Genomic DNA, 24539 nt, shown 5'->3' on the forward strand with positions numbered 1-24539 from the left:
AGGAAATTAACATCTAATGCCACTGGCATGCCCTTTTACAGACATATCTTTCTTTCTTCTCCAGATACAAATGACCCAAATTAAAAAATTTTCCCTCTTCTTTTAAATTTTTTGACACGTATGTATTTTTCTTTTCCAACTTCAAAAATCATAAAAATAATTCTATGTTGTCTCTAAACATTCCATACTTTTCTCTTTCACATTTAAATCCTTAGTCCATCAAAAATTAATTTTTGTTTATAGTATGAGGCAGGCACCCATGTTTATCCTTTTCTCATATGTACAGGTAGTTGTCCAAATGTAAATTTTTCTACTCATATGCAATGCTATTATAAAACACAATTCTAAAGATAGTAAATAGATAGACCTTTAAACAGATTTTACTTAAAAAATTAAAAGTAGAACTACCATATTATCCAACAATTCCATTTCTGAGGAAAATGAAAACTTTAATTCAAAAAGTCACTTGTATGCTCATGTTCACTGCAGCATTATTTACAATAGCCAAGACACAGAAACAATCAAAGTGTCCATCAATGAATGGGTGGATAAAAAAAGTGATGTTTATTGTGATGCAGTAATATTCAGTGATAAAAAGAATGAAGATTCTCTTGTTGCCATTTGCAACAACATAAATGACAGTGAAGGTTCTGTTAAGAACAGTGGAAAGTCACACAAAGAAAAATGAGTTATCATTTGTATGTGGAATCTAAAAAAATCAACAAAAGAATCTCATTGTTTGAGAAGAGATTAGTGGATATCGGAGGACTGGGTAGGCAAAATGATGAAGGTCAAATGGTGCAAACTTCTAATTAAAAATATTAGTTATGCTGATGTAAATTATAGCATGGCAGGTATGGTTAATAATACTGTTTAGCATATTTGAATGTTGCTAAAGAGCATATTGAAAGTTTTCATCATGAGAAAAAAAATTGTAACTAAATGTGATGACTAAAGCTAGCTAGATTTATTGTGGCAATCATTTCACAATATATACAAATATTGAATCATTATATTGTACACCTGAAACTAGTATGCTACATATCAATTATACCTAAACAAAGTGAGTTGGCAGATATAAATAAAAAACAATAAAAAGTCTCCAAAATATAGTTCTATAAAGGCATACATCAGTTTCTTGCCATCCTAAGGTCCTCTCGGTGGAATATCTGTTCAAGCTTTTTATGATTTTTTCCATACGTACACTCCATACATATGTATGTATGTATCATTTTTTTTCTAGACCTATCTGAATACAATGTCCACTATGAATTCAAATAAACAAGCCAACAACTATAGGGGCTATTCTAATTTTCTTTCTTATAGTACCTGTAAACACCTTTCTTCAATGCTGAGAAATTGTGACTTCATTATCCCTAATATTTACTTTCTTGCTTACTCCCACTGTATATGATCCATTTTCCAACTCCAATACTAAATTTCCCTGTTGGGCACAGACCATCTTCATTCGATTGACCCTGAGAGCCTACAATGAGCTATGCTCATGTATGGACACCTTCCTCACTTTATGTCCTCTTGTCCCAAAGACGATTGCCTCTTCACAGGCAAACAATCTTTTTTGCTATGTAGACTTGGTTCACGTTCCCATGGTTACTGCTTGCCACTACCAAGGATGTCCCTCTTACCTCCTCAGGTTCTGACAGCTCTCACTAGGCTACTGTTAGGCTATAATTATATTGGATTATTTGACTTACTATTGAGTTTTAAGAAATCTTCATATATTCTAGACATATTATTGGACATGTGATTGGCAAATATTTTCACTCAGCCTATAAATTTGTCTTTTATTTGCTTAACAGTATCTTTTACAGAGGTCAGGTTTTTAATTTTGAAGAAATTAAATTTATCAATGTTTCTTTAATGGATCATATTTAAGATACTCAGGGTAGTGTTTACTAGAAATGGTAGTGACTGTCCTTGTCTTATTTTTGGTATTAAAAAGAAATGTTTTTTAATATCTCACTACTGAAGATGATATTTGCTGTGGGTTTTATGGCTATTTAGTATTAGTTTAAGAAATGACAGTAAATTTTCAATAATTTAGAGGCCTCTGATAATGCTACAAAAATTATTAAGATTTGATACACTCTTGATGATTTGACAAAGAATCAAAACAAACTTATATAAAAACAGAAAGACATTGTGGTATAGGAGAAAGAGTATAGGTTTGAGGATCAGTCACACTTGAGCACAAATCCCAGTTCCTTACTCACAAATTCTGTAGCCTCGGAAATAAAACCTTTTCATGTTTCTGTTTCTTTATCAAAAAAGTTTATAGTGTTTTAAAATTAATAATCATGTATTGAAAAGTCTTAGAAAGTGTACTGCCTAACTATTGTCTAAGGTCTAAATAAATATTGTTATAAAATGCTGAAACGCTACCTAGTAACTCTAACCCTTCATTAAGCAAATTGAATATTGAATATTTTCCAAGTGGGTACCACACTTAATATGGGGATAAAGCTTAATTTTTTTCATTGAAGTAATATTATAACATAAGTTTCAGGTGTTTATCATTATCAGTCAACATCTGTATATAATACAGTAAGTTCACCACTAAAATTCCAACTCTGTTAGAATATTCATGAAGTGGATAGGGCAGAACTCCATGACCTTTCTTACAAATATTGAACCTAAGGTTTCAATATAGCTTGACCTACTTGGTCAGGTACTGTAATAACTAACCATTGTATTAGATCCTAAGTCTGATATGAAGATTAAGGTTTGTTGTATCATGAAAACAAAGATACATTTTCTACAAGAGAAGGTTACTGAGACTGTGCCTAGAGTTTTAGTGACAATCAGCATGCAGAATGACCTGCTTCCCATCTAGGAAAAACTTTCCCAGACTTTTCTTTTTTTGAGATTTTTCTTTTTATCTTGAGATGAGCCTGCATTGCTTCCCTTTTATTCTTTTCTCTAGCTGTATCCCACAGAATTTTGTATGTGGTATTTTTCATCCTCATTCATCTTTAGATGCATTTTGGTTTCTTCTTTGATTTCTTTGGTAACCCAATAGTTGTTTAATAGCATGTTTAATCCCCTCATTTATGTTTTCTTCCATTTTTCTTCTTGTATTTAATATCATTGTGGCTTAAAGAGTCTTATATTTTGATTTCATTAATAATTTATTAAGATTTATTTTGGTTCTCAACATGTGATCTATCCTTGAGAATGTTCTCCATATGTACTTAAGAATGTATATTATTTTGCTTTTGAATACAATTGGTCAGTATATAGTTATACTCATCATGTGATCTGCTGTGTCATTTGAGAAAATCATGATCAATAGTATGATTACCTGTATGATAAGTCAAAACAAAACTCAGTGGAAAGTGAACTAATGTCCATGAGTTTTGAAAAATTTGCTTTATAGTAATAATTATAACAGTCTAATAACACCTTAAACATTCTGTAAGTCAAAAAAAAATTCTGTAAGTCATGTTTTATTAGTCTCAAATTGTTCCTCTTGACAAATTACACAATGCATTAAGACAACATGATATAAAATCACTTTCAGTAGGTTAAACATTTAACTATTTAACCCGAACTTCCATGTATGGAGAATACAGGTTTTCCCTTACAAAATTATATAATTACATTACACTTCTAATGCTACTTTTTTAAAAAGAATGAAGCTACACAGGCAGAAGACTCCTTTAATGACTGATTTGGAATTTAGAGTTGATTTTTAAATATATACCAGAATATTTTTTTTAATTATCCCCTTAATCAGAATGAGAAATTATAGGCCAAACCAAAGGGACAAAATACTTATCCAAAGAAATAAAAAACAGAAGCTTACCATGAGATCTGGAAAACCAATGACAATTGTAGCATAATTTTGTTGATCTGAGAGAATTCGGTTGGGAGAGGCAATCTTTTGTCCCACAGCTGAACTTAGATTTTCAGATGACAGTTGATCACTTGAAATTTTATGAGGTATGCTGAAGTCTGTTTCTGAAAAGCATTAGAGAAACATTAGATACCATATGCTTTTAAAAATACTCCAAGAAGTAATTTTTGCATTATTTCATTCTCATCAACTCAAAAAAGAAAAGCTCATGCTGAAAACAGAGAAAAAAAAATTCGATTACATTTCAGGCCCTTTGTCTGGGAAACTCAGTTTTTACAATCTCACCTCTTCCATAGTGATTTCAAGTATATATGAAATTCAAAATTTTATTAGCAATAAATAGTATTTACCTTGTGTAACTCCAAATCCTGTGCTAGGAGGCTCCTCTTTCAACACATACAACTGGCAGACGCCACTGTCCTCAGATTCAGTGTGTGCAGGCTTAGTTAAAAGATATTTCCTGCAAACAACAAAAACAGTTAAGGGAAAAGTTTTGCTTCTTCTAATAATCGAGAGAAAAATCAGATTTTGTTTTCCTTCAAAGCCTTTTTATATATTGAATATAATTTTCAGTGTCAAGAGTTTTATCATGAATTAGCAAGTAACTTCTCAACATTGTATATAAAGAACAGAATAGTAACAGTCCTCTGCAGTAAATTGTGAACTAAATGTAACAGTGTGAACTAAATGTGAGTAGTAGTAAATGTGAACTAAAACCCCAACACTTGGCGGAAGAGGACGGGCTCTCCAAAACAGAAAAAGGCAGCACAGAGCAACCCTAATAACACACACCCAACTATCATGGCGCCAAGGTGAGAGGACCTTTGGATCCTTAGTCAATGGACATCTGATTTCTGATTTGTGACTAGTTAAGGGATACATTCCACACCACTATAAATCAGTTACTTATTTTGAAGATTTCTAAAATAGGGGTGTATAAATAGCCAGAACCCTTTTGCAGCAGGCTACTAATGCGAGTTAGCAGAGAGGGTCAGCACTTACTGAGCACTGACAGTATAGGGGCGAGGGGCTCACCATTCACTGCGGCACCCTATTAATATCCCTTTCATGGAGAAATGTACAGCCTAAAGGGGTGTGGGGGAAGACAAAGCAAACATAAACACAATAAAATGAAAACACATAGGATAAAAATGAAGAAGAAACTTTTGTGAAGTTACAAGAAATAAAACCCACTAGTTTTAGGATGGAGACTGTGGTCCTTTGAAGAGAAAATAAACTGAAAATCTATTTTGAAGCATTCTAGTTTGGTGATACAGTGAATTCTCAACATGCTAACAGAGAAAGCCCCCCAAAAGATGGATCATACATAAAAGTCATTATATTTTTACTGTTAATTACAATATCATCCTCTGAAACATGTTTACCCTGTGAAGTCACATTTGATTTATTTTAGTCCCACCACCTCGCCTTTCTCCTAACTTTCACCTATAGAGTACCTGCCAAATACAGTGAATGTTAAAAGACGGACGCAGGAAGACAGTAAGGATGTAGGATAACTGATAAACTAGGTCGAGCGACAGCACATGATACTAAGTCGATTCACCCACTGATTGGTTTTGTTCTCCACCAGAAGCCATTTGTCCTCTGCCACGAGAAAAACTGTCTTGAGATTGATGGGAAGTGAGATAGTGTGAGTTCGCCCTTCTAAGACATCCAGAACAATCAGGCTGTTCCTGGAAAAGGAGAAGAAAACTATCTAAAATGGTGAAGGTAGTGGTTGAGTAACCATGGCATAATATAGAAAAATGTTAACTGAGAAATCATGCGCAAATTCTAAACTATGAGTCCTCCATGGTGGTGCAGGGATTAAAGATAGAGCACCATCAAGCTTCTGTGGAGTTCAATGCCCGGTCATCCAGGGAGCTGACCCACATGGTGCAGCAGACCTCTCCTGCTCCACAAAATAATTTTCTCACCCTCCACACACCTTTGGCTTATACCTCAGTTCTTATATGCATAAATAAATGAATTTCAAAAAGAATTCTAAACCATGAAAGGGTATGCAAAAAAGAAGTTACAGAAAGGAAAAGCTGCCATTCTGGAAGTGACTGTATTCTGGAATAATGAGCACCATCATTTCTCAACTCTATTTTTCAGTGTTTACAATGTGGGTTATTTTATAGCAAAACATTTATAATTAGCTTATATTCATTTTATAACAAACAAGTATAATTAGATGATGCAATGGAGTGGACAAAATAAGAACCCAATTTAAATCTTCTACAATGAAGAGCTCACCCTTTTTCTTTGTAGAATACTAGCCAGTTTTGGTGTGAAAATTCTTTACACATTTTGTAAGTTTCCTAAAGACAAAACAAAATGATTCATAGTAAATGCTTTGATATAATCATAACTCTTCAGCTGCTTTCTCTTAAAGTTCTTGAATGTGTAAGACATGTAATACCTGAGAAGCTACTCTTTATCCACTTTAAGACTCTTATGGTAACATGGATTCAAATGTTTCTAAATTTACAGCAAAGTACATGCTAACACTCCTTAAGAATAAAAAATTTTAAAATAATGCTAAATTCTTGTTAGAAATAAACAGTTACATGGTAAATAAATATACAGGAAATAGTTTCTTCCTTAGATTAGATACACTTATGACAGTTGAAAAATCACTGTTAAGACTCAAGTATGTTGCTGTGCAAGCCACAATATATTTTGTACCCTTCATCTTTTTCTAAATAGAATAAATTCTCTTATGCTGACCAAAAGTATTTCCTAATTTAATATTTCCTAATTTAAATATTTCCATTGGTATTCTTATAGAATACTAATGGTTGTTTATTTAGTAGATACAGTCTGGAGTCATACTTATGGATTTAGCCTGTGAGTTCAAAACCTCAACATACATATTTAACTACAAAACTGGGTAAAGTGACTGCATAATTAGGAATTTGTCACCAACAACATATTCAATAGCTCATGATGTTCTATTATTAGTTCAATTCTGACAATTGTTTATGTATGTGTGATGGATTAAAAAAAGGCTACTGATATTTAATGTATGTGTATGTGTACTTGTATCTATTTTCATCATGCTAAGATCTACAAATGCATAGTAAGAGAAATCTTACTACAAACAGGTCATAGAAAGGGATGGGCAAGCATGCATCTTTATGGTTAGAAAGTCATAGAAAATCCTTGGCAATCTGCTCAACAAGAACAGTATTCCTTACAGTTTCCTGCTGGAACCTGTTCCATCCAGAAGGTTTCTTGGATGTCATCTCTTCTGAAGGGAGGATGAGACGACGGAGGGTTTGGCCAGTGGTATCTAACAATAGGATTATATTGCTCTGCAAATAAAGATAACAGTAAGAAGATTTGGTTTTTTAAAAAAGCAGAAACCCCTTAGCAACCTGGGAGTAAAGGTTATAATTAAGGGCACCATGAAGACACAAAATGATTTTCCTCAATAGGGAATTTAAAGTTTTATAGTTTAATGTCTCTGTCTGTAATTCATAAAGTAGCTTTTAGAAGGTTTTATCTTAAACTTCTGAATCTAGGCTCTCCTAACCATAACTGTTTTATTATACAGAAATTATGAGGAAATTAAGAGATTTGTGATTTTTAAAAGTACGTTTACTATTCTCAAAATGGTATTTTCTCAAAATAAAAAGTTTCGTTTAACATCACTTATATGATACATAATTAGATCCTATGATCCTAATATGATCCATAATTAGATTCTTTTCACTAATTCAGTTTTAAATCTCAAAATATGCACATGATAGATAGATGAGCAAGAAAATATCAAGGACCTCAAGAACCTAGCTAATAAGAGTTTAAGATAAAGTTTAAGAACTTTTTTAAAAAAATTATTTATTGGCCCTCCCTGGTGGCGGAGGGGGTTAAATCACAGCACTAAGAAGCTAAAGCCACCTCAGCTTGAGTTTGATCCCCTCCTGCCCCTGAGGTGATCCCATGTGGTACAGCAGACCTCTCTTGACACCGGCTGCTCCCCTCAACAGTGTACTTCCTCGATCTGCCTGTTCTGCTCCCCACTATGTCTCTGGTGAATCCTTTCACCCTCCACATCTCTGGCCTGTAACCCTGTTCTATATGAATAAATAAATCTTAAAAAGAAAATTATTTATTCATACAGAACCGGGGAACAGGCCAGAAGTGTAGGGGCAGTGAGAGGATTCACCAGAAACAGTGTGGGAAGCAGAACAGGCAGATTCTTAACTGAAAAACACTGCTGAGGGGAGCAGTGGGTTAGACTGGAGAGGTCTGCTATGTCACTGAAGTGGCTGCAGCCAGATTTGCAGTGCTGTGCTTTAACCCATTGTGCTACTAGGGAGGGCCCCCTTTAAGAATTTTCAGAGCTGCTGCTACAATAATGTACTGCCAAGAGATTTCTCCAGCATTGTTAATTACAGATATGCAAATGAATTAATAATTGCCCAATAATAAGGATTTTCAAGGAAAAAATTTAAAATAAAATTTAAGTATTAAAATAGCACCAAAAACATGAAATGAGAAATTAAAATTGAGAAAGTCAGAAAAGTAAATACTTAAAAGATGCACAGAAATAGGCTTTTTTAGTTACTTGTAAATTAAACTCATTGGTTTGCTAAAAACACCTGTAAATTGTTTATCAGGCCTCACTGTTATGCAAATATCTTATTATTTCTTTATTTTTTGTTGTCTTATTCTAAATTTGGTCTCCTCTTATGAAAGCTTCATTTCAAGAACTTTCTTGGGAAAATGCAGACATGAAATACTCAAGAATTAATATGTATTTAGTATAGGTAACAGTATGAAATGCTTTTGTTCATATGTTGAATAAAATTTGAGTTGATTATTATACTAAAAGCACATGGAAGAATGAAGGGATGAATTAATCACAGCCCTTAACCTCCATTATGTAGCTCAGAGAGAATTAAAAAGAAATGTAAAAAGATTAATGACTCATCTGCAAATCTAGGATCTTGTAGTGTGGTTTCAAATTTACTTTTACTAGCTAATCTTATTGAAGTGCTCAGGACTTAAAGTAGTGTTCATGGCATGTAGTTTCCTATGATCTATGTGCTCTGAAACTTGACTGTCATAAGAGAGTCTATGAAGCATGTTGATAAAGCTTAAAGTTTTTTGCAAACATTATCCTTAGAATGCATCATTCAATATTATACGTATTTTTCTACTAAGAGTGTGTTAGGAATAGTCTTTTTAAAACATAATATTTCATATAAGAAACATAGCATTACTCCTGCATTTGAAAGTTTGAAAGTGGTAGTGAAGTCTTAATGTTTCCTTTAGAAAACATATTAATGAGTTAGAAAATTAGTCTCTATTGTAGATTAAATCTTTGTGTTTTTTTTTTTCATAGGAGAGACAATATCCTATATGATAAATATATAACATTAACTTAAATATTAGTACCTTAAAAATCTGGGATAACATGAACTTTTCTAAGCAAAAGAAAATCCCTAAAATTAAATTTGATCATAAAATACGATTAATTAGAATAGGAGATCATTAAGCAGATATGATTAAGCAGAAAAATAAGAACAGTTTTGCATTTTCTTCCTTTTTAGGGGCTAAAACTTATATATGCATAATATGGCATAAGTAAACTAAAGAATGATCTCAGTGACAGCAAACGTGTATTTCTAGCCTTTGCTGTATTTAGATTTAGTTTTAGAAGTAATTGGCAACATGAAGGAGTTCTGTTGCTCCATCCTCTTAGATGTTGATAGTTTCCTTCTGTAAATGACTAATGATATATTCTGTCTGAATTTAAAAATAGAATTTTGCGTCACACATGAGTACATATAACTATGACTTTGGCTCTCCTTTAAGGGGGGCAGAGAGAGAGAAGTGAGTGATTTTATTATGTTTGTATTTGACTGGGAGAAAAGTAACCTCTGGATGACCTCAATGTCCCAAAGTCTGAAATTCTAAACTTTGTACAGATGTAATAAGTAATCTCATGGGGCGGGGGTGTCTTTATTTTTAGGCATGGCAAAGTTTCCCTTTCCTCACTTAAGATTTTATTTTAGAAAGGAATTTTTGAATAACTTCTAAAACTAACCAGGGAAGTACATCCGTGGCAGGGTTTTATTTTAAAAAGCCAAGGGACAGATGAATCAATGGAAGTACTTCTCTATAATATTTTAACTTCATTTTTAGTTTGTGAAGAATGGGGAAGAAAGAACTGATGGCAGCATATTCAGTTGTTATTCAATTAAAATTATTTTCCATTATTAAATTTTATAGATACAAGCTATTCATTTGGACATATCAGGTCTTATATCCTTAAAGGGCCATAATATAAAACAGCAGCTAATATATCTTCTCTGGGAAAAGAAGAGGTGACTTCCAGAGGGGGACAGTAGGAATATGTGGGTAAGCTGTGCCTTGCCTGCGGGGGCAGGGTACGGAGGGAAATCTCTGACAAGTGGTTAAAAATGTGGTTAGCAGTGTAAGGGAAGAGGCATGAAGGGGACGGGAAAGCTCCTCTGAGACACAAGGACATCTTTACAGGGAAAAACGTATTTTCTTTGGTAAAAATTACTGTAACGAAAAAAGTATTAATCATCAATGTTGCAACATAATTGGATCTTTTGAGTAAATAAAGTTTTTGTTGAGTCCCTAAAAGTCTAGTATATATAAGAATTGCTGTATAAAATTTTGAGTTAACTTGGTAGTTAAAAATTTGACAGGACTTCTTGAATAATACTCCAGATTTAGATTCTTATCCAAATTTGATTCACTTACTGAATTACAAATCACCAAGATGTCATGAGCTTTTTATGGAAGATTTTCTGACTACAGAATGTAGTTCAGACACTGATATTTTGTTGGACTATATAAAACAGTTGTGGACACAAACTTTTACAAACAATATCTGATTGTTTATAAATTGCTTGTAGGAGAAAGTAAAAGTAAAAAACAAATGAAAATCAGAAAATAATATTAACTCAGAGTTTACGACAATTATTTTGGCAAAGTCTGAAAGTAAAGTTGACTTATTTAGTGAACTACTAACATTAGACAGCCAAGGAGTATTGTTTCTTGGTAACACTTTGCTTTCATAGTTACTTTAAATACTTGCAAATGACAGCACTGCATTTCTTTAGTATTTTTCAATTGTTAATATGTTTACATCTTTCATTCTATTCTTTTCCCCGTATATCTGCAGTGGGTCAAGTTTAATTCTGGTGGGGTCAATCCAATTTGGTTTGAAACTCAGTTCTCTTTGATGGGCAAGTTTAAATTTTCTGAGTCTTAGGTAACTGGTAAGTTACCAGTTACCTCAATGGCGGCTGGAAGAATGACATGGGCTAAATCTTTCACTTGGCATATTGCTAGCATTTCACAATAGATCCCTTCTCTGAGACACCATCACTTTCCAGGATACCCTGTACCCCAGTTTACCCATCTACTTCAGTGACCAGTCTTTTTGATTGATTTCTCCTTACCTTCCTGATACCAGTAACTTATTGTCCTATAACTTGCTGCTTGGGTTTCTCATGCACATTCATTCTCTTGGTGACCTCTTTCAAGTTCATGGTTTAGATAACATTATGCCAATGCCTTCCAAATTTACATTTCCTGTACCCAACTCCACACTAAACTCTAGACTCCTCACTTAGATATCTAATGTCTAATAGGCATCCCCCATCTCCCCTTTTCCACCCCAATAGATTCTTTCCTCTTCTCAGTTGATGGCAACTCAGCAACCTTTGAGTTGCTCAGGCCCTAAACCATGGAGTTCCTATAATTCTGCTTTTTTACCCCTTGCATCTGATTTGTTGGACCTACTTTCAAAATTTGTTCAGAATCCTTTCCCACTTCTGACTCTCTTTTCATCCAAACTGCCATTACCTCATGTCCAGACCATTGTAAAAATCTCTCAAATGTTTTCCCTCATTCTACCTTAGGATTTATTCACCATAGAGAAGCCAGAAAAATCCTTTAAAATGTTAAGTCAGATCTGCTGCTCCTGTGCCTGAAGCCCTCTAACACTTCCCCCTTCCATTCACTGTCAAGAACAGGACATTACAGTGGCCTACAAGGCTCTACACAACTTTCTCTCCAATCCCACTGACATGCCCCCTGCCTCAATCCCCTGATTAACCACTTTTAAGTTCACTCTTTCATACTCTTCTCCTCATTCAATCTTCCCCCCTCCACTTTGGGTTTAGTGGCCTTATAAAAGGGACCCCAAAGAGATCTCTTGCCCCTTGTGCCATGTGAAGTGACAGTAAAAAGATGTTTGTATGGGCATAGGGCTATCACCAGCTATTTAATCTGCTGATGTTTTGATCTTGGAATTCCCAATTTAAGGACTATGAGGAATAAATTTGTGTTGTTTGTAAGTTACCTAGACCGTGGCATTTCTGATATAGCAGCCCAAACTAACTGCAGCCATTCATTGTAATATATTTTCATGGCTGTGTTTACATAAAGAATATTCAGTTCTCAGACTAAATGGGGTCTCCTAAGAGGAACTATTTAATGCTTCCCTAGTACCCTTCACCCTCCCAACTCCTTATATCTACTTCCATCTCTCCCTAGGTCATTTCTTTATTTTTGTATAGCAATTATCACTACTTGAAACTGGTGTATTTATTTGTTGGATAGATTGTTGTCTCTCTCTTAAAGAGCTTTACAACAAAGACTTATCAGGTCTCACTGGCCATAGTCTTGAGATTGAAAACCTTGACAAACTTGTTCCCAGAATTATAGGTGATGCTGAAGTCTCTGCAGAGAGGAAGGCATTAGCCTGCCTTTGTGGTACTGATAAAATACAACATCTGGACCCTTTCTCTTTTCTGTTTATGAACCCATATCTGTTATACATTGCAAATCATTCTTTCCTCTTCCTTTACATGATGACTGTTAGCATTATGATATGCATGAGTAGCCCACAGTGGATTACCTCCTGCTCGTGGAGGATCACTTGACCCTTCAGAGGATTTCCCAGTGGTGCCACTGTCACAAATGGGTGCCAGACTCCACTGGCTGCTCTTGGAAAGATGTCATAAAGGTCCACAAAGTAGCCACTCTTTTTTGCAGTCATATTCATAAAGTATAAGGAAACAGGATTGCATGTAACTACATAGAGGGTGTTTTCTTCATTTTCTGAAATGACAAAAAAGTGGTAATTCCATACCCTGCAATGGACTTTTTGAATGAGTAAGAGAAAATTGAATCAAGTGAGAACTGAATCTCATTGTGCTCCAGTGGAACTCAGCAGGTGCTCTGTAGATGAAATGACTAGGCTGAAAACACACATGAAAAACAATTTAGTTCCTGACTTAAAAGTAATGGGCCACACCTAGCTTTTTGTTCCCAAAAGGATTCCATAACATCATGATGACATCATGAAATACTTAACACTCCTCAGTGTCAGGAAATTCTTCCTTGTATGAAAGCAGAATATTTTATGCTTCAATAAAAGTCTGTTTTCTCTTGTTTTATTGTTGATTCAGATGGGCCACAGCTGGTCAACATCTTGTAACTGCTAATCTTACTAGTTACTAGTCTGTCAGGCTTTTCTTACTATAAGTAATTCCATATTTTGATTCTTAGCTCTATAGATCTTTTTTTTTTCAAATTTTCGTGCCTATTTATTTCTAATTGCAAAATTTTTAAAGTCTATATAGCTAACTTTATTCTAACCCAAGAAAATGTTCTTTTCTCTTAAAAATGCAGAATAGGTTAAGAAAATATGGACAATACAATACAAAAATGTTGTCAGGGACAGCAAATGAGTTTCATTTTTCAGGTCCAATTATGACTCACTGGCAGTGGCTGTCTGGAAAAAGCAGTGCTTAAAACTGTGAATCCATGACAAGGATTAATGAGGGAAGTGCCATGGCTGGTTAGTGACGCCTGCCACGGGACAGGCAGCACGAGCACAGTGCGCCTATTTACAGTTTCTAAATATAAGACAAGGAAGGGCCGATGTTCAAAATTCTGCTACAACACTCATACTTCCTCTCTACTAGTGAATGTAAATGACCTTAACAAGAGTACAATCTGTTTCTTCAAAAACCTGTGTAATTGTAAAGAGCATATTTTTATTCAACATAGCTGATTATATGAAAAAACAATAACCACAGAACTTAAATGAACAAAAACTTGCTTCTGAATTCTGGCCTAATTCCAATCAAAGTCAAATTAGGGATTTTCTTCCTTCCCTGTAACAGTTAGGAACATCTGTTTATATCACCTTGGTGACTGCCATCAACTGAGAATCGTTTGTCAAGAGGCACCCAGGGCACGCTGAATAAATCAGTAGGTAGTAGCAACAGTGCAGCAATGCAGACTTACATCCTTTATTTGACATTCTTTACAATGAGAAACTTAATGACTGCACATCACTCCAGCCCTGCTTTCGTGGTTCATGAAACCACCAAACTGTAATCTGAGCCAAAAAAGCCAATGTTTCTCCTGTTTCTTTTCCTCTTCTATTTTTAACACACGCCTGGGTGTGTTTAACTTTGTGCTACAGTTGTAATGAGAAACAGACATATGCTTCCAAACTCAGCAGTGCTTATGTGGGCTCCACAATAGTATTTTCTTAGTTTGTTATAAGAAATTCATTGTAAATTACATATAATTACTTTGAAATCCAAGCAAGACAGTTACTATATTGACCAAAGACTTCTTGATGCCTAGAGATTATGTGACTATCTATTTTTAAAGAAGCAGTGCAGAAAGAAAATTAAAAGAATAAGCTGACATACCACGTGATGTAGCAACGTCACAGATTAAATTAATTTCATCCAGTGGTAATTTCCAGGAGGCACATTCTTCAGTAAAGTTTAGGGATCTTTCTTCATGTCTTTCTATAGGATACTCCTGAATGCTTATAGGTGCTGGACCCTATAATAAAGTAGTTATCTGAGTTAAGAAATTTGAGCAGTCACAAAGATATACAAAAACTAAAGTTATTTCAAAATACAGATTTAATCTAAAAATATTCAGTATCTTGATATAGATATCCTCACTTCATTGACTGGCATAGTTGTTATACCAATAATAATGCCAAAGTATTTATATATAACTTCATTTGTTCTTACACAGATACCACATGTAAAATCCCATAGGATTTCTCATTATTTCATTCCTTCCCAAGCCAAGACCCAGTTTTGGAATCTCAAATATTGGGACCCAGAACTATCCAACTGAGAGATAATTTATAAATGAATGAGCCAGAGTTTCATGCAGGTCTATTGTCCAGAATGATTATTAATATCATTATATAGAATGTAATCACTAAACCTACATTCCTCATAACCCCGTGCAGAATGTGATTCAGGCTGTGTTCACTGAATAAACTTGCATGGGATCTAGAAGCAGAAGAGAGCCATCTTCCTGCAGCTACAACGTATTATAATAAGGACGTTGTGGTGAATACATGCAGCCAGAGCACTGCAGGGGTTGACAAACTACAGCCCAAAGGCCAAGTCTGAGCCACTGCTTGCTTATGTAAACAAAACTTTATTGGAACACAGCCATACTCATTTGTTTACGTATTGTCTGTGACTGTTTTTGTGCTACCATGGCAAATTTGAGTAGCTGTGACAGAATCTGTATGGCTAAAAGTCTACAATATTTACTGCCTGACCTTTTACAGAAAAGTTGGCTGATCCTATTTTACTGTGTAGCCCCCAACAACAGGGGTGGTTAACAGCAATGCAAACACTTATCTTGAAAAGCTAAAAGCCTCTTGACTTCTGTTCTTTCTGTCCTTCCTAAAGATATTGTAAACATCTAATTCTCTACATTAAATACCTTTCTGCTTAAAATACCTAAAAATGATTTCTACTGCTACTCGTGATGGTGACTCCTTTCCTTTGTCTTTTTATGTGAGTCACAGGAATAATATACAGTATACCTGACCCTCCTAAAATAGTTTGGCTCTTAGGAATTCTACTGATCATTAGAAATCATCTATGCTGAATCCCTCGGAGGTGAGACTCACTTAGGAATTAAAACAAAAGCTAAATCTATTCTATAATAGCATTAGAACAAGTCAATCCTGAGGTAGTATGCATGAATTTCCTCCAGAGAAGATAGAGAAAAATCTGTAACTTTCAGTATTTTAATGAAGCAATAATGATATCAACCTTTACGACTATATGATCAGTTTCTGCAGGACACAACAGTTTTTGCATTCCACTTCTTGACTGGCCAATTGTCCAGTAGCCCATGAATGTCTGTTCAGGCAGAGGCAACCTGTCAAGGGTAATTTGAAAAGTAAATGTCTCATTTTGTGTACAAGTCATAGGAAGAAATAAGCCATTATTGCCATTCACACACATAAATTTGAAGGTTGCTTTACATGAGTTACACTTCATTTTATTAAGAGAATCTATAAAACCATGGTAGAATTTCCTTTAGAAGAAAAAATTCTACATCATAGAAATTTAGGTGGGGGCTTACTCAGTTTTCACCTAAATGATAAATATGAATAAATTTCACATCTGTTAACCATGGATTGGTAAAATATTTAATAATTCAATATATAAATACTTAGTAGAGTATAAGAAGATTTTTGAAAAATGGAGCAATCCATCCATTTTAAAACTTCCAAGAGAAAAAACTAGATTTAAAATATCAGTCTTCTAAATTTGGAATAAAATAACATACATACTAGTATCAGTCACATGTTTATAAACTGTAGAGGGCAAGTGATCTTATTTTAGCACTTTTTCTTTTTACTTTAAATTGACATATATTTGTAAAATGTTCACATAAACATGTCAGTTAGGACTGAATACAAGGTGTAACCAGTACTCAAAAAAGCAGAGCATTATTCATACCTCGAGCCCCCCAGGGATGATCTCTCCCAAGGGAGGGACTATTCTGACCTCTAATGCAATTGTCTTGTTCTAGATTCTTTTTATTTAAAATGACTTTTAACAAAGTAACTTGCTAAAACAAATATGGCAATGTTAAAGTACAAAACCACACATTTTTTAAAAGAAAGCCTTTACTTGGCAATCATATTCTCTCCTTTGATTTTTTAAAAAGGGCCATTCACTTGTCATTTATTTCATTGTAAGTTTTTTTTTTTTCATTTCATTGTAAATTTCTTATTCAATGATAAGTCAAGGCACACAATGTTTTCAGATTTAAAAGTTTTTTTTTTTTAAATAATAAACATGGCTATAAATTGAAGTGCATGCTTGGAATGAGTTTGATGATCATTAAAAGAATACACAATCACTGACAAAATATTTCCAAAAAATAATGGAAGCAAGCATTCTGATGGAATATACTTTGTAATGCTAATGTTTAGCACAAATATATTTACATCTAAATTCTACTAAGTCATATGACACAAATCTCTCAAAAGAACTATATGCTTTCACATCATCTACAATATGTTTTAAATACTTCAGGCAATTATTCTTATTGGTCAACCACCTTACTTCCATGTTTTTACTGGAAACAAGTTAGGAGGAGCACTGAGGAGAATTACTATTATAGTTTTCTTTGTTCACTTTATTTTTATAAATTTGTAGTGAAATAACAATGGTATACATTACATAGATTTCAGTGTACAGCACTGGAGTTTGACATCTATATGAGCTATATTATGATGGCCACCAAAAGTAGAGATTCCATCTTACCACCTTACATGAGTGTCTTTCTTTTGATTGTAATAAAAACTGATGTCTATATGTGGGTAGATCTTGTAAAACTCACAAAGACTGGGACCTCTCTTTGTTTGGGATATCACTTGTATTCTTTACTTGCATTCAACAGTTGACTAAAGGAGAATTAAGTCTTCAAATACAGAAGGAGAAAAACAAAGGAAGGAGACCTAAGTTTTCTCTAGCTTAGAAGAGATGGTGTAATAGAATACAGGTGACCTGGGTTATAATTCTAGCTCTTCTAATAACTACTTGGTAGATTAGGGAAGAGAAAAGTCAGTTGATTTCTCTAAGTGCCTTTTCCTTCCCATGTGAAATAATTGGAAAGATCTGTTAGGTTTCTTACTGCTTGGGAAGTCTCTGATTCACTCAAATGAGTAGAAGGAAATGTCAGCTGTAGATTCAGTGGTCTTGTATTACTTTGATGCTCTGGTGCACACCTACCAAGAGATAATGTGCCCTAATAGAAAAGTAGGTTTTATTAAAGTGTAGCAAACAAAGCTCTAAATATATCCCTGATATGCTTTTTGAAGATAGCAGAAACAGTTACATATTTTGAAGTCTAATTATAGGTGGAGAATTGCTTACTCAAAATGATTCTTGTTTGACAAGTAGATATCAAGTTTTATAAATGGACAGAACAGCCAAAAAGTCATATAAATGTTTAAAAAGTAAACAAATTTCACCCATTTGAGGAAAAACAACTGTCCTTAACTTCCAGCTGTTACAAACAATTTCAGAAATATTCATACCGATAAAATCTGGCTTGAACTTGTCAACTCATCTAAATAATAATAGTCATAGAAATTTATAGGTTCCCCTGTTCCATCTAAAAATAGCACTAGTTATTTGGTTGGTAGGGTATGTGAAGATCCTTCAGGTACCCCACAAAAAATCAATTCAAGACCACATGTAGCAAATTGCTAATGGCAGTTACAATTGAAAGATACACACACTGGAGTTGAACAAACTGTCTCCATCCTGCTCCTTGGTAATAGACAATGTTGTTTCTAAATTTTTCCTATGGGATCCTGGTTGGCTAGGTAAACTGAAGTAAACTGAGGTAAACTGAATCCCCTCATTTATTATCCTCTATTAAACCCTCAAAATAAGTTGTAGAAAAAGTTGACCATTACCAATTCTCTCCTCTTCAAACATTAGTAGTCAGAGGGAAAGGGAAACAATATACCCAACATATATTGGGTATATGAACAGTTTGGGATTGGAAACATAATCAACATTAATTTGGGGATAAATTTAAACAAATAACCAGTATTACAGGAAAGGCCCTGTATTCTATTACTGAAACTCTGACCAGATTTTAACTATTATACCTGAATTGATGGAAACAGCAATGGTATTTTCTGTGGTTTTAAGATCCTGTCACTTGTACTGTTTAACTCTGTTACAGTCCTAGTTGTAATGATGTCTGGATTTGATTTCAAGGGGGAAGGAAGAAGAACTTAAGGGCTATAAATAGCATTACTTTTTTATCTTCCATGTCACTCATGAATTTATGTTTTTTGAAACAATGAAATATATCAGTTCACATATTGTCATGTTTCTTAATCCCTTGTGGAAGTATTAATAAGGAATGGAAGTGAAAGTCTTAACTAAAAGGAAGGTAAATATTAAAATTATGACTCAAGTCAAATTATAGCACACTTGAGGAAGTTATGGAAAAGAAAGAAGTTTTTTTTTTTTAAATCTAAACATGCATACAATTCATAACATGATGCATATGGACACCAAAGTTAAGTAATAAAGTCTAAATGACATGCAAGAGAGTTGTCTAAGATTGTTTCCATAAAGAGGTGAGTTGGAGTTTTAAAGAGTATATTCTAGCAAGTTTCTGCCTTCTTTGAACATCTGCCAACACTATTTCTGGAGTATAAAAGAAACACATGAAATAGATTTGAATCTTTCTGAGGGCATTATGCAATTGGAAGTTGTTGGTATTCCTATTATAATCAATTCCTAAAATTGTTACTACTAATTTTCATAGGAATAATCGAAGCTTCAATGTAGTTTCATCAGTTCTTAAAAATTTATCAATCTCTGAGAACAACTCCAAGTTTAGCAGTCCTCACTCATTTCTAATGTTTTAAGTCTAACCTGTGGGGAACATTAACTTGGATTACCTAACAGAGTTTACTAGAGGCTTTCATGGAATAAGCGTGACAAATCTTCTTACATTTCTGTTATTCCTTTTCTTGCACTCTAGTCAATTTATGGGTTAGCCTTTGAAATGCTACTGCTGTTCCATAGTATGCTATGCATTTTTATACTTCCACAGACTGTTGTTACCTGCTTAGCATTCCTTTATGCTGTTGCCCCTTTGATGAAATCCTTCTTTCTTGGGGCTAATTCAAATGTCACTTTCCCTTACATCCCTTTCCTATATTTCTTCTTAGGCAGCAAGAATCTTCTGCTCTTCTGGGTTTCCATTTAAGTTTGAATATAAGGGATGCTTAGAAATTTTTAGGACAGACTTTTATAGATGGAGAGTAATAGTTTGAGAGAGCAAGGTTATAAGTTAGTCTATGAAATCTCCTGTAAATAACTTTACACTCACTAAAAACGTCAAAACACAAAGTGGAAATGTCCCATTAAGACATTTTAAATTAGTAATAATGAGACTACTATTCCCAGTTATCGCTCCCCTCCGGCCTTGTTCCTTGCCTTCTTTTGAATCTTCCTTCCCTACTGGCTCACATGTTGCTGGTACATACATTTTATGTTACTGCCAATGAATATGTATATTCATATACAATGAATATGTATTTATATTTTCCTCCTTTTTGTGCCTGACTATATTTAGACTTTTATCTTTCACTTTATAATAAACCTGCACACCTCTGCCACCTAGGTCCTGCCAAGGTCACAGAAAATGAAAAAGCAATTTGGATACATGAGATGGAAAATACAACCGCCATAGCATCCAGAATGACACTGTGCAGCTTCAGAATGTGGCTTCCCACTGACACTCCTTGCCAAAGCAGATGTTGTCAGCTTGCTCCACATACCTATGGCTTGCTTTCTCTCCTTACAGAAGTTGCCAGACAACAGTTCTCAGTCCTGGGTTTCCTTTCCCTCATCGTAAGTTTCATGACAAAAAAATTTCTTTTCTGCCATCTGCCTTACCAGCCACCTCTTAGTACTTTGTTGAGATGTATATTCTTTCATTTTCTAAATATCTACATCAAAAATGACTGGGACTGAAACACAGTTGGCAACTTTTCCAGGGGAAAAAATAAACAAAACAACTTCTGTATTTCCCTGAAGAAGCATTCATAGGACTATCTAACCCTACTGTGAATGCAGCACTCTGAGTATGACTTTGCATAATAAGGTTGGCAGTTTACTTGTTTTTCCAATTAGATTGCTAATTCACTGAGGATAAGACTCACATCTTACTCATTTAAATCTCTGGCACTCAGAATTCAGGGACTCTGCCACCTCAATCGCTCTTATTCTTTCCCCTTTTTTCTCGCTGCCACAGCAGAGGCCCTCTATTGTTCATTGCCTGGACTACCGCAGCTGCTTCCCAGTAGGTTACATCTTTCAATTTATGATCTTTAGAAATCTAAAATGAGTCTTTCTAAATTTTTATTTGACCATATCATTTTCTGGCTTAAAATTCATCTATGGTCCTTTCCACACTGCATACCTTCACTTTAACTTTTAGTCACCAAATTACTTGCAGTTTTCAAATCGCGCCATGCCTTCTTGAAACTATCTCTGCATGAAATATTTTCTTCTGCTCTTTTGTCTAGAGAACATCTAATAATCCTTTAAAAACTTAGCTTGGGGCCCTCCCTGGTGGCGCAGCGGGTTAAAGCACAGCACTGAGAATCTGAAGCCGCTTCCGCATGAGTTCGATTCCCGCCTGCCCCGGAGGAGACCACATGGCGTGGCAGACCTCTCCTGACCTGCCCGCTGCTCCCCTCAGCAGTGTACTTCGTCGATCTGCCTGTTCTGTTCCCCACTCTGTCTCTGGTGAGGCCTCTCACCGCCCCTGAGCCTCTGGCCTGTACCCCAATTCTGTATGCACAAATAAATAAATCTTTAAAAAAAAACAAAAAAACAAAAAAAACTTAGCTTGGTTATCACCCGTGAGTCTCTCCTACAATATAAGGTAGCAATCCCATCTCTTTGTTCTCTCTTCTGTCTTTAACACAAGTCACTCTTTACAGGGCACTCTGCCAAGTGTGATCTCCATGAAGACAGATGTTGAGATATCTTTAGATTTCCAACCCTTACCTAATGATTACTACGTAAGTGGTCAATGGTGTTAGTTACATGGTTGGTTACATCAGAACTGCCAATATGTTGAACTACTCAGATCCTATGGCAATGTTAAATTGCACACCACCATGGCAAATTTCCCCCATTGCATCCTGACACACGACTTCCTACAAATAATGTAGTCTATGTTGCAGGTATATTTGGAAAAGTTACTTCTAGGTGGGCCTGGGAATTTTCATCTAGCTATTAGCAGGCTTTCATAATAACACATACATGTTTCATAATAACACTTATGGTATCAAAGATAATTTTGTGAGACTTTGAAAGATGAGTATAAAAGAAAATTCATATAAAGTGATCATTTCTGTGTAGGTTGGGCATGCTTCTCATTTTTCCTTTCCTCTGAAAGGAATTGAAATGACTGTAAAGGTACTCTGTAATATACCAAGAGAATTATAGGGCAGTGATTATGAAACTATAAAACTGAACACCATCCTTCCACTTATTGTAGTTCTGAGGTGTCATTATATAAACCTCATTATTTTTGAAAAGTAAGAGCTCTTTTATGAAGTGAAAGCAAATCATCATGCAGAGTAGAACTGTATACCTTAGAACTCCATGATCAATGCTATGAATTATTTGTAAAACCTACAAATAAAAAAATAAATTTATAGTAAATAATGACTTGGAAGAAGAGGAGCGAAACTGAAAACCTTTCAATTTTAGATTATAAACACTAATATTAATTATTATTCTTATTTTGAAAGATAAACCTAGTGGAATTACTACAAAGAGAGGCCCTGGCTGGGATGTTCTTTTTGATTCCTCTCTTACTTTGAAGACTGAATAGTCAGTCTTGGTTGGATAAGAAACAGGAACTATTGATATTGCAATTAGGCAGGATAAGTCTTTAAAGGAGAAAATGAAGTTTAGACAGATATCCTTTCAAACAAAATATTCAATATAGATGAGGTTATTCTGTCTACAAATTCATATACCTGACACGAAAGAGAGGAATATTAAACATAACTTTGTAACATACATTGCAACGAGACATTAAAGTGTTCATTACAGGAAAACACAATCTTAGTGACATTCATCAGGAGTTCCACTAAAATATGCTGGTGAAACTGACAAAGCAATGGCTGGGTTATCTATAAGGGAGACAAATGAAGACCTGCTCAGTTTTCCAGTTCAACTAGGGAGAGCGACTCAAAGAACCTGAAAACTGACAGGTTATTACATGAGGATATTTAAGTCTGTTTAATGCTATGTTCTAATTTGAACCTCAGAGTTATCTGAACCACACTACAAAATGTGCTCACTCTCTATGTAGTCCATTCCATCTTTGAACACAGGAGCTATAACCAATGCCAAGATGGAAGCCAATTCTAAGTTTTAATGATTTACAGGCTACACACAGTACCCATGAAAGGTGATCTGTGATTACTCTACTAAAGCTGTGCCCAAAATCATTCTCATCATGATTTTGAGAATGGTAGTGATAAAGGACTCTGTGAATACATTAAAAAAGAACAGTTCATTTAGAAGAATTTATGAATACTACCAATCTTGATTATTTTCAAAAACAAGTCCTTATTGCAAGAGAAAAGATTTAAGAGAAAATTTTAACATCTTACAATAAAGATTCTTTTGTATTTTCTGGAATGACAGATGTCATTAATTTGAAAGAAATTGATTACAACAATGAACTAGTTCACTAACATAAAAGTTATATATTTCTCTCTATATAAAAACACATACATATATGCATATATGCATATACAGTATAATACATGTGCCCAATTGGTAGGAATATATTTTGAAAAACTATTCAAAATTTTGCTCTCTGTAGAATCCTGCAGTCAAATGTTTCTCTGCATTAAATTTCTCATACTCAGTATTGTGGATATAACATGATGGAGTGAGCAAGAAGATGACAGACAGGGGAGCAGACATACCTATGGATGAATTCCCCATCCAGCCATTTATCAGCTGTGTACTTTATTAAAAGTCCTGTGAGCCTCAGTTTCTTCATTTGTAAAACACACACACACACACATACACCACTACAATACCTAACAGGTAATGAGAAAAATTACTAGCATAATAGAATTTTCCTATAGAATGAGTTAATATTGACAAAGTGGTTAGGGCACTTATTAAGCATTTGATAAATGTCAACTATATTACTGCTGCTTTAAAAATGTTTTGTGAAGGATGTGGAGAAAAGAACCTTTCTACACTATCGCTGGGAATGTAGAGTTGTCCAGTCTCCATGGAGAAAGGAGAATTCTCAATATTAAAACGTATCTACCATATGATCAAGTAATTCCAGTCTAGATGTCTACCAGAAGGATGGAAAAAAATAACCAGTAATCTGAAGAGATATATACACTTCTATGTTCACTGCAGCACATTTACAATAGCCACACTATGAAAATAACCTAAGTACCCAAAGACAGATGAATGGATCAGAAATATGTGGCATATATCCACAATGGAATACTACTCAGTTAAAAAAAAGGACAAAATCTTGCCACTTGCTACAGCATAGACAGAACTGGAGGATATTATGCTAAGCCAAATAAATCAGAAGGAGAAAGACAAACATTGGATAGTATGACTTATCTGTGGAATATACAGAAAGAAAACACAGGATCAAACAAAGCCAACCCAATAGCAAACTCTAGAAATCTGATTGCAGTACTAAAGCTTCTCAGTGGGAAGGAAGAGAGCAAAGTAGGGAGAGAGCACAATGAGCTCTG

The 24539-nt window shown here is 34.6% G+C and overlaps 1 protein-coding gene across 2 annotated transcripts in view; it reads right to left on the bottom strand.

Moving 5' to 3' along the window:
• VWA8 (von Willebrand factor A domain containing 8) overlaps window positions 1-24539 on the bottom strand; it is a 278183-nt gene that overhangs the window by 105828 nt on the left and 147816 nt on the right. For both annotated transcript variants that reach the window (XM_012723268.1, XM_012723269.1), the window contains exons 28-35: window positions 15991-16099; window positions 14605-14743; window positions 12792-12994; window positions 7081-7197; window positions 6137-6201; window positions 5446-5571; window positions 4228-4337; window positions 3827-3981 (exon numbers count right to left, since the gene is read on the bottom strand). In XM_012723268.1, the coding sequence (XP_012578722.1) occupies window positions 3827-3981; window positions 4228-4337; window positions 5446-5571; window positions 6137-6201; window positions 7081-7197; window positions 12792-12994; window positions 14605-14743; window positions 15991-16099 (1024 nt within the window). The remainder of the gene's footprint in view (window positions 1-3826; window positions 3982-4227; window positions 4338-5445; window positions 5572-6136; window positions 6202-7080; window positions 7198-12791; window positions 12995-14604; window positions 14744-15990; window positions 16100-24539) is intronic.

This window comes from Condylura cristata, unplaced genomic scaffold, assembly GCF_000260355.1.
Source record: "Condylura cristata isolate star-nosed mole 26May11 unplaced genomic scaffold, ConCri1.0 scaffold00010, whole genome shotgun sequence".
Classification (NCBI taxonomy): domain Eukaryota; kingdom Metazoa; phylum Chordata; class Mammalia; order Eulipotyphla; family Talpidae; genus Condylura; species Condylura cristata.